Source organism: Otolemur garnettii, unplaced genomic scaffold (assembly GCF_000181295.1).
Source record: "Otolemur garnettii isolate 467f Iridium unplaced genomic scaffold, OtoGar3 scaffold00016, whole genome shotgun sequence".
NCBI classification, from domain to species: Eukaryota; Metazoa; Chordata; class Mammalia; order Primates; family Galagidae; genus Otolemur; species Otolemur garnettii.
Genome location: NW_003852411.1, coordinates 19,328,131 through 19,339,574, shown reverse-complemented (window position 1 = coordinate 19,339,574; position 11,444 = coordinate 19,328,131). Strand labels below are relative to the sequence as shown.

General features: G+C 40.9%; 2 protein-coding genes across 2 annotated transcripts in view; one reads left to right on the top strand and one right to left on the bottom strand.

The window, feature by feature from the left end:
- Positions 1 to 5,433, bottom strand: part of CENPL (centromere protein L) — a 17,567-nt gene extending 12,134 nt beyond the window's left edge. Inside the window, exons 1-3 of the mRNA XM_012802633.2 lie at positions 5,245 to 5,433; positions 5,031 to 5,126; positions 101 to 274 (exon numbers count right to left, since the gene is read on the bottom strand). Coding sequence (XP_012658087.1) covers positions 101 to 271 — 171 coding nt within the window. The 5' untranslated portion in view covers positions 272 to 274; positions 5,031 to 5,126; positions 5,245 to 5,433. The remainder of the gene's footprint in view (positions 1 to 100; positions 275 to 5,030; positions 5,127 to 5,244) is intronic.
- A 365-nt stretch (positions 5,434 to 5,798) lies between these two features.
- Positions 5,799 to 11,444, top strand: part of DARS2 (aspartyl-tRNA synthetase 2, mitochondrial) — a 34,912-nt gene continuing 29,266 nt past the window's right edge. The window contains exons 1-3 of the mRNA XM_003785697.3: positions 5,799 to 6,444; positions 7,380 to 7,479; positions 9,205 to 9,271. Coding sequence (XP_003785745.1) covers positions 6,318 to 6,444; positions 7,380 to 7,479; positions 9,205 to 9,271 — 294 coding nt within the window. The 5' untranslated portion in view covers positions 5,799 to 6,317. The remainder of the gene's footprint in view (positions 6,445 to 7,379; positions 7,480 to 9,204; positions 9,272 to 11,444) is intronic.

Here is an 11,444-nt window from a genome sequence, read left to right as displayed (position 1 = left end):
GAGAAGATACTAAAATGACTACAAAAAGCAATAAACACTGAAGTATTTTATTCACAGATATTCTCAATTATTGACTAACACAAAGGAACCCAGAGCATACCTGCAATTGAGAGCACTGGGGAATTTTCCTTCGAGGTGGAGATGCGGCAAAGGTAGTCTGCTTCCTGACTGATTCTAGTCGTTTCTGCAGAGGGGTGGCACCTATAAAGTAATTTTCAGGCCTTGAGGCACTTTGTTTAATAGTTGATTCTGGTATATCGTAAGAATCCATGGTCTACATGAAAATAAATAAAACCAAAATTTTAATCATTAAAAAGTTAACTCATGTTCACAGTCTCACTGATTCATCTCCTCACTATAGAGGAATTCTTTCTTTCTTTCCCTCCCTACCCCAGTTTGACTTTTCAACCAAGTCTCCTATTTCTCGTAGGCTACAGCCTACTTTTAGATACCTCAAACACAGTTGAAAACTAAATTCAACTCTTTCTTTCCCCTCCTCTTTCTGAAAGCTCACTAGTCCATCTTCAAATGCCTGCCAATTTTCTAAGTTAACTTAAACTTATTTAAGTAGTTTCCTACCTTCATTCTCTAACATGTAATCATTGAGCACATTCTATTGAGTTTTTCCTTCAAGAGTCTCTGTCATATATTCACAAAGCTATTTCCTTGGCCATGTTTTTATTACCATAACTAAGGATGCTCCACATCTATGAGTAATTCATTCTTCCACAAATAGCACTGTATTTTTAGTTACCTATGGAAAACCTTTACAATGACAAGATAAATCCTCAGGTTTCTTGCTAGGACACCCTTTATATCTTGCACAAAACTCCATAAATGAAATATAGTCTTTAAAGTTCAGACAATACCCAGAGCAAGATCATACGCCACACAATTTAAATAACAGCTACTCTAAACCATCCTAGTTTTAAATGCATATTGAATTATCAGAATGTTTCTTCAAATCTGTTATTTGGGACACTTTGCTAATACGTATTTGGCATTTCTCATGTTACAGGTACTCTTCAAAACTCTCAGCAAATACTATCTCATTTAATCTTCAAACAACCCAGTGAGGAAGGTTACTATGTTTCCAGTTGACAGAAGTTAAGTAACTTGCCAAAGTCACAAAGAGAATAGAAGTGCCAGGATTTGGCTCGGCGCTGTAGCTTAAGCAGCTTAGGAGCCAGCCACATACACCAAAGTTGGTGCGTTCGAATCCAACCCGGGCCTGCCAAACAATGATAACTACAACCAAAAAATAGCCAGGCATTGTGGAGGGCGCCTGTAGTCCCAGCTATTTGGGAGGCTGAGGCAAGAGAATCACTTAAGCCCAGGAGTCAGAGGTTGCTATGAGCTGTGATGCTATAGCACTCTACCCAGCGTGACAGCTTGAGGCTCTGTCACAAAAAAAAAAAAAAAAGAAGAGCCAGGATTTGAACCCATACAGTGTAACTTTAGAGTGCATGAATAAGCCCCTAAGTTGACTCTTTAAAAGAAAAATGTTATGAATTCCAAAAAGATTTTAAAGTCTGGTTAAGCAATTAATCTAAGTGAGAAAAAAACTGTTAGCACTAAGAGGGTAGGTTCTGAGAAAACATTTCCTTTGAGTATTTAATGGTAAGGTAATGTGAAATAGCCCTATCCATGGGTTAAAGATTAGCAAATGGGGCGGCACCTGTGGCTCAAAGGAGTAGAGTGCCGGCCCCATATGCCGGAGGTGGCGGGTTCAAACCCAGCCCCAGCCAAAAACTGCAAAAAAAAAAAAAAAAAAAAAGATTAGCAAATGATTTATATCTATTTTACCTTCTCACTCCATACTCAAGAATGTGTAATTGTGCCTAGCTATAAATAGGTTATAAATATGTCTTGACACAATATATTACTGTCCCAGCCAGGCACAGTGGTTTATGACTATCATCATAGCACTTTGGGAGGTGAGCAACATAACAAACCCCATCTGTACAAAAAGAAAACTATGAAAAAGTGTGTGTGTGTATATATATGCATACATATATAACTGTCCCAATATTCTTCCTTCTAATTATAAGGAAAGAAGTCCTCTCTCTTTCTAAAGAGGACTGTGTACCAATATTCTGGATCCCCAAATCTCTTCACATCTCCTTTGGACACCATCTCCGATGTTTATTTCAGCCCTCTATCATCTCTAATCTCTGCTCCACAGAATCCTTCCCTTCCATTCCAAGCATATTATAATATTCCTAACACTAAAATTTTTTTGTTCTAATTCATTACTTCATTCATTTTGCAATCAGTCTCCTAGAAATGTGGTCTACACCTACTGCCTTCACCTACTAATAAATATTTTATTAGAAATCTTCAGCAAATCTTCCGCTTCTGTCATTATAAAGAAACCGTACTTTTGGAGATCATGTTTTTGCCAAACCATAGCCAAATACTTTGTTCATCAAGTTTGTTCATCTTTACACCTCCAAACTTTCTCCTACATTGCTTCTCTAACACTGAGTTTTATTTGGGGTTTTTTGCTTGTTTTTTTGGTGGGGAGGGGAGGTGTTTTGTTTTTTGAGACAGAGTCTTGCTCTGTCACTCAGGCCAGAGTGCAGTGGTGCAATAATACTTCACTGCAGCCTTGAACTCCTGGGCTCAAGTGATCCTCCCACGTCAGCCTACCAAAGTGATAGGATTACAACCGTGAGCCACCACCATGGAATGACGCTCAGTTTTTAGGGAGTTTTCCCTCCCTTTTAATTCTGATTAATTTGCTGAATTTTTTTCTTCACATCCCAGAAGTGGGTATCCCCCAGATTCCAAAATTATTTGTTCTACTTGTGAAAACATTCATTCTACATAACTCCTAAACCTCTATCTTCAGATGATTACATCTGCATCCCAGTCCTGCATTTCCAGTTTCCTATAGGACATGAGCTTTCGGGTCCTTCATTAAGTTCAAAACTAACCATTTTCATGACACTCAATCTTTCTTTTCCAACTACTTTACCCTATTTCCACTCACTAATAATTCCATTCTTCTCCTTCTTCCTCCATTATTAAAAATACCTTAGTCATCTTTTACTCTTCCTTCAACTTCGTCTTTACATCTAAAAGGTTAACTTACCATCAAATCCTGACGTAGTTCTTTAAAAAAAACAGCCCTCTTTGATTTGGCCTTCACTTTCTTTCTCAATTATAACCACTTATCTTGTTCTCAGTCTTAGCCCCTTTCCCCAATCCATTAGTCTTTCCATAGACAACACTTTTTTTTTTTCTCGAGATGGAGTCTCTCTATGTTGCCCTTGGTAGAGTGCGGTGCTGTCACAGCTCAAAGCAACCTCCAACTCTTGGGCTTAAGCAATTCTCTTGCCTCAGCCTCCCAAGTAGCTGGGACTATAGGCACCTGCCACTATGCCTGGCTATTTTTGTTGTTGTCGTTGCAGTTGTCATCGTTTAGCTGGCCAGGGCCGGGTTCCAACCCACCAGCCTCAGTGTATGTGGCTGGGGCCGTGGGCCCGCGCCCATAGACACCACTTTTATCTTATTACCTTACTTGAAATCCCGTAACAATTCCCACACATCTTCTAAACGAAGTCAAGTAAGAACTCTTTCATCTTGCTTTCAAGGTGATACTGGAAAAGTGGCACCCCAGCCAGCTCAGCCAAGCAGGGCCTGGGGGACCTGCCACTTCTGTCTTGGTGGCAGCAGCCGCAAAAAACCCGTCAGGTTGGGGCAAGCGAGGGAGCTTTCTTTCCCCAGAGGCTCCAGTAGAGTGGGGCTGAAGGACCTGTCAATCAAGGGAAAACTGGTGCCCATCCCTGATTGGTCCATTTTCATTCCTGCTCCTGATTGGTCCATTTTATAGGCCAATCACAGCTAAGCTATTACACCTATATAAGACCCTGAGCAGAGAGCCTGGGAGCAGATCTTCGCAGACCTTCCAGGAAGACAGAGCAGAAGAATAAGACTTCAGCAGACCATCGCAGACCGTCCAGAAGAAGAAGCGAAAGCTGTGGCACTTCTAGTGCTGATCCTGCTCTACAAAGAGGCTTGGCTCTTTGTAGGAGTTGTAACACTTGAGCTGTAGCTATAACACCTCAGCTGCTGATCCTGCCTTATAAAGAGGCTTGGCCCTTTGCTGATCTCTGCCCTGCAAAGAGGCTTGGTCCTTTGTAAGAGCTGTAGCTGTAATACTTTCGCTGCTGATCCTGCCCTGCAAAGAGGCTTGGTCCTTTGTAAGAGTTGTTTTCATAAGAGTTGTAACACTTGTATTCTGCCCTGCAAGGAGGTTTGGTTCTTTGAGCTATAAATAAAACTTCACTGTTCATTCTATGGTCCGTTGACTCATTCATCAAATCATCGAGACCAAGAGCCTGGAAATCCAGTGTTAAAAATCTGGTATCAAAGGCACTACCTTATCTGTTCTTAGTATCTATTTCTACCCAGGTTCATTTTCAACAATTTCAGGGGTTCTTAATCCCAAGATCCATGGACAAACGACTTTCCAAAATCCAGCATTTTGCATACAGTCCCTCTAAGAAAGACTGTATGCAAAACGTTGTATTCTAGTATCTGTATATTTGTGAGGGAGGAGTGAAGAAAGGTCCCATAGACAATGCTTTAAAAGGTTAAAAACCACTGCCCTATTCCCAAACATGCAACACCTACTCTAGACTGATCACTGCTGCTCTTCCTGCCTGCCACATTTGCTTCTGCAAACATGACTTTTTATTCACATTAACACCAGTTGAAAATACTTCTCTACTCCCATTTGTCTGAGCCTCCGCTGGTGGAGCACAGAGCTAGTTCCCTCTCCTCTTCCACTTTAAGTTCATAGCACACAAATAAAACTTAGAAGTTTTTCTTGTGATTAGTCTATGAAGAAAGGGACCCTGATTTACTCACTTTTCTACACTGCCCTCAGTATCTAAATCCCACCGTCCCAATGCCAAAGCTTAACCTAGTGCTGAGCACGCAGTCGTCACACACCAAAACACACGCAACAGGACAAAAGGCACAGTTTATAGCCAGCCCTGGACCAATACAAAGCATCTTACCTAATAAAATGCTGTGACGACGCTGTCACCCATTCCGGATTCACCAACCATTCTTCAAGTCTGGCTCCAAAACTATGTTTAGGAGACTGAAATTTCCTAAACGGGGAAAAAAAAAACCGCCAAAATGACAGCTCAGAGAGAGGCCGGAGCAACCCGTGGCCCTCCCAAATTCCCTCTCGCTCCACAAGTGGGTTCACCAGGGACACAAATACGCCCAGAGGGAAAACCCCGCACCTCCGGCCGCACGGCTGGCCCAGCGACTTCAACCTGGGACTTGACCGCTCCACTAGCCACTAAGCTCTGCAAACCTCGCTCCTGCGGAGTCGGCTTCTGCCCGCGGAGGGGGAAAGGCAAAAGGACAGTGCTTCCCAACTCGTCCCTCTTCAGCTGAGCCCAGCAGGGATTAAATACCAGTCAGAATCCACGCCGCTGAGAAACTACAGTTCAACTTCTCTACCGCCTCTTCAGTTTAAAATCGTTTCCCGACTCGCCCTGCGGCCCGACGCAGGAAGGGAAGCCTCCCAAGGGCCCCGCCGATTCCGTGTCAGTGAAAAACATTAAGTCGCCATTTTAACTGAGGGCAAGACCGACCGACTTAACCAATAGCGTCAACATTACTACTAGCGTTGGCGTCGCCCCTCGGGCTTTCTATCGGCGCGGAGCGTCCCCTCAAACTTCCGCCCGCAGCAAGCATGGCGGCGCTGCCTCCGCTGTGATTCGTCCAAAGATTTCAATGTAATCTTGGGCGCCAGCGGGGCGGGCGGAGGGACGCTTGGGTTCCAGCGCAGATTGTGTGTGGCTTCTGGTCCTAGGAGCGTTGGGGTTTGCTTGCCTTCCTGTTCTGAAGACCTGAGGTCGGCCGCTAGGTCTGGGAGATTAGCAACGCGAGGCTGTTCCTCCTGGTTTTCTAATTCTACCCGCGGGAGCCTTCAGGGAAACGCGGAAAGACGAGAAGGGTGTATGCCCGGTGACCGGCCCCTTCCGCGTCTGGATTGTCTTGGGTTCGTGCCTGGAGCTACTACTATGTGGAATCGTTTCCTAGTCGTCACTTCTGGCATGCCTTGAGAGGGGTGAAAGGCCTTTCCCTTACCCACTCCCTTCAGGGCCCCAAAGACGTGCAGATTTGTCTAATTTCTAGACACGTGTTTTGAAATGTTGTGTGGATGGGAGCTTAAGTGTTGAAGAACAAAGTGGGAACTCCTAAAATTTTAAGGGATTCCAAAACTGACTTTTGACTACCAGGCGCGTGGGATTCGTGATTGTCCTTCGTTATCCTGTGGCTCCAACATGAACTTACCTTCATGCTTAAGTCAGCTCTGCAGGGCTTTACCCAGACGCATTGGAAGTACCACTCAGTTGATCTTGCGTTCTCTCTCCAGAAGTCTGGTGCTAAGTTCACAGAGGAGAATTCCAGGTGAAAACAGCGAAGAGATCTGTCCTCTTATTTCCATCTTGTTCCATAGAGCTATTTAACACACACACCCCATTCTTAACTGGATATCCTTATATATAGAAGCAGATCAGATGAGATCGGGCACGTTCAGGCTGGTATGGCTGTAGCCCCATAGCCCAGTGGTTACGGCGCCAGCCACATACAACAAAGTTGGAGGGTTCGAACCTGGCCTGGTCCAGCTAAACAACAATGACAACTGCAACAAAAAATAGGCGGGCATTGTGGCAGGCGTCTGTAGTCCCAGCTACTTGGGAGGCTGAGGCAAGAGACTTGCTTAAGCCCAAGAGTTGGAGGTTGCTGTGAGCTGTGACGCTACAGCACTCTACTGAGACTCTGTCTCAAAAAAAAAAAAAGGCAGATCATTCATTCTCGTCCTTCCTTATAATGCATTTTTTCCCTGAGATTTAAAGAAGGCCACAAAAATGTAACCGCATATGATATTCTTTTAGTGGATGCTACTAATAGGAAGCCTACAAAAACAATTTTTAACACTTACAGTATTGTTTTCTAGTGTACAAGATTCATTCTAAAGCTAAGTAGCTACTTAATCATCAAAACTCTGTAATTTCTAAAAATCATATTTTATTTGGAGAAGAAGCGCTGTTAAGAATTGGGTTATTAGGATTTTAGGTCAATGCAAATGCTAATGTTCAAAAAAAGTACATTCAGTTATTCACTTGGCTTATGACATATTTGCAGATAAATCAACAGTTTTGAATTTAACAGTATGAGTTAAATTGCATACTCTGATTTGTTTTATAAATATTACCCATTGCCCTGAAATAGATACTAAGATACTGTAATTTGAGAATCTTTATTTTTAAGCCATGTACAAATGTTATATTTTTAATCTTGCATTGTAAACACTTTCTTCTTTCCCTTTCCCCCCCCACAAGAATTTAGTAGCTTTGTTGCCCGAACGAACACATGTGGAGAATTGCGTTCTTCTCACTTAGGCCAAGAAGTCACCTTGTGTGGATGGATTCAGTACCGAAGGTAAATTGAGGTAGACAATCTAAGAATTCATGATAGTTGTTTTCCCAAGGCAATTCTAAACCTGTAGTAATTTTCAACCATTCATAAGAATGAAACATTTTGCAACTCCTACAGGATTCTCAGAATTCACTAGATTTTCTATTTTGTTTTTATTTTGAAAGACCCAAATGACAGAGAGTTGTCACTCTCAGTAGATACCAATAACATCTGTTGAAGTTTATAATAATGAAGCTTGATCCACCAATGGATTGGAATGACCCTGGGCTTACTAAGGTTAAAGAGTTCCCTGTGACCACTAATTGGGAATGAACCAGCATCCTATAAACCAGCTTCAATAGCATGGGAGAAAAAAAGTCTATTCTAAATTTAGGTAGAGAAAAGACCTAAAAACATGAATAGTGATTCCTTAGGACCAAAGCCGATTTTTTTGTTGTTGCTCATCTCTGTATTCCAGAACATGTCTGAATAGTACATTAATTAACATGGAAAATACACAAAATACATATGATATGTAACCTTCCTAAAGAATATCCAAGTGGGTGGATAATTGCCCTGTAAAGTCGCTGACTTTGTCTCCTAAATCCAAAGCTGAAGAGGATTTCTGTACCTCTTCTTTACTAAGAACGATATGAAAAATGTAGGTAGAATATCAGAATTTTGGGATTTCTGGGACAGAGATCAAATGTCATGGTTCATAGAGGTGTTAAATTAGTCATAAGAACTCTTCTGGAAATTTTTAGATTGTATCTCTTTTTAGGAAGGGAAAATACCTTCTATTGCTGTATTTCAAAAATGACTGATCAGATGTTTCTGATATCTAAAAACCTTATGTTTGGATTTTACCATGTGAAAACTTTACAAATTTAATAAACATTTTTTATAAAGACTTAAACCAATGTTTCTGATATCTAAAAACCTTATGTTTGGATTTTGCCATGTGAAAACTTTCCAAATTTAATAAACATTTTTTATAAAGACTTAAACCAAACCTTGGGCATGGTGGCCCAAGCCTGTAATCCTACCTAATAGAAAGCTGAGGAGGGAAGATCACTTGAACTTGAACTCAGGAGTTCAAGCCAGGGCTGGACAACAAAGTGAGACCCATCTCTAAGAAATAACAATAAGGATAATAAAAGACTTAAGCCAATGAAAATTTTTTTTAATTTTAAAAATCTTTTTTCTTTTTTTTTTCTTTCTTTTTTTTTTTTTTGAGACAGAGCCTCAGGCTGTCCCCCTGGGTAGAGTGCCGTGGCATTACAGCTCACAGCAACCTCCAACTCCCGGGCTCAAGAGAGTCTCCTGCTTCCGCCTCCCAAGTAGCTGGGACTACAGGCGCCCGCCACAACGCCCGGCTATTTTTTGGTTGCAGCCGTCATTGTTGTTTGGCGGGTCCGGGCTGGGGATTCAAACCCGCCACCTTAGGTGTACGTGGCTGGTGCCTTAGCCGGTTGAGCTATAGGTGCCGAGCCAAAAATCTTTTTTCTTTATAAACCATCTGTATATGCTTAGTAAGCTATATAAGTAGTCAGTAAAAATTCCAATAAACTTTTTTCATTAGTAAACTATATGGATAACAATTACATAAATATAGCTAATGAAAATACATAATTATGAGTAAGAAAGGCGAGATTGCATAGGTTCTTTTTTTGTTATTTATTTTGCCTGCTCAAATTTTGGGATCAGAGATTTGACCTAAAAATGTTCCTTTTTTTTTCCATTAATCAGGCAAAACATCTTCCTGGTCCTAAGAGATTTCCATGGGCTTGTTCAAGTTCTCATTCCCCAGGATGAGGTAATAGAAAGTCTTCTAATGTTACTAAAATCCTCTTCTATGCTGGGGCTAGGGTAGGCTAATTAATGTCATGAATATTTTGGAGGGTTTAAATTCAGACTTTTTTAATGAAAACTGAAAATTACCATAAGCAATGTTAAAACATGAAAAACTGGGAAAAAATATGAGCAACTTGCACATGTATCACAGACAAAAGTCTAATTTCCATAATATCTAAAAGCCTACAACAAATCAATTAAAAAAGACTAGTGACCCAGCAGAATTATAAACCCTGGATATGAACATAAATTTATAGAAAACAAAATATAAATAGCTTGTAGACAAAATGAAAGTATACCCAACATCACTCATAGGCAGAGAAATGTAAATTAAAACTACACATAATCGTCAGTTTTAGCACATTAGATTGACAACGTGCTATTTGGGAAAGCAGATGCTCATACATTCCTGGAGGGGGTACAAACTGGAGCGAGCTGTATGGAGAGTAACATGGTAATATCCAATTAATATATGCTAGAATGTTGAACAGATACTTTATAAAATTTTTTTGTTATATATATCCATTGAACCATTAATTCCACTTCTAGTAAATTATCTTACAATTACTTCCAGACTTACAAAGATATAAAATGACATTTATACAAAGATATTAATTTTAGGATTATTTTTAATCGAGAAAAAATTAGGAACAAGCTCTATCTCCTCCAATAAGAGACTAGTTTAAAAAGTAATGTACATCCTTACATTGGGATGCTCTGCTCACCCTATAAAAAAAGGGGGAAGATGTCCAGGTGTGGTGGCTCATACCTGTAATCCTAGCACTCTGAGAGGCTGCAGCCTATGGATTTCCTGAGCTCAGGAATTGGAGACCAACCAGAGCAAAAAGGAGACCCTGTCTCTAAAAATAGCCAGGCATTGTGGGGGGCACCTGTAGTCCCAGCTACTCAGGAGGCTGAGGCACAAGCATCGCTTGAGCCCAAGAGTTTGAGGTTGCTCTGAGCTGTGATGCCATAGCTCTCTACCCAGGACAACAAAGTAAGACTCTGTCTAAAAAAGAATAAAGAAGCTCTGTGTATAAAAAAGGAAAAAATCTCAGGCATATTGTTAAATAAAAAATTATATATTCTAGGCTGGGCACAAGTGGCTAATGCCTATCATCTCAGCACTGTGGGAGGCTGAGGCAGGAAAATCCCTTGAGCTCAGTAGTTTGAGACCAGGCTGAGCAAGAGTGAAACCCCATCTCTACTAAAAATAGAAAAGCTAGCCAAGCATTGTGCATACGTATAACACCAGCTACTTAGGAGACTAAGGCAAGAGGATTACTTGAGCCCAAGAGTTTGAGGTTGCTATGAGCTATGATGATGTCATGGCACTCTACCCAGAGCAACAGAATGAGACTCTGTCTAAAAAAAAGAAAAACTATATTCTCGAATATGTAGAAGAACGTGTAGAGTGCTATTATCTCTATTAAAAAAAGGGGGGGGATATCTCTGAAAAGATATCTAGTAATGTTGAAAGCTTCTGAGAAGGGAAACTGAGGGGTTTGAGGACAAGGATAGGAGGAAAACTTTTAACTATATCATTTTGTACTTTTTGAATTTGAGCCATGTGAAGGTACTACTTTGTCAAAGAATTAGATTTAAGCCTGTGTGGTGGCTTATACCTATAATCCCAGCACTTTGAAAAGCTGAGGTGGGAGGATTGCTTGAGGCCAATAGTTTAAGACCAGCTTGGGCAACATAGCAAGATCATACCTTTACAAAAAATTTAAAAATTAGTCATGTATGGTGATACATGCCTATAATCCCAGCTACTCAGGAAGTTGTGGCAGAAGGATCACTTGAACCCAGGATTTTAAGTTGCCATGAGCATCCTGGATGACAGAGCAAGACCCTGTCTCTAATATTAAAATTAGATAAAAATAAAGAACTATCATTCTCACTGGGCAATGTTGGTTTCTATTGTAATTTTGACAAATGCTTATACGCCTAAGAAAAATATGATTTACGTGATTAGCTCTTACGTATTTGAAATAAAGAAAGAACAATGAACTATCTTTCAGGCGTCAGGATCCAGAGATGAGCATAGCTAACCCTGGAGAACTCCTTTCACTGAGGACCCTTTTTTTTTTTAAGAGACAGAGTCTTGGCTTGGCGCCTATAGCTCAACCGGC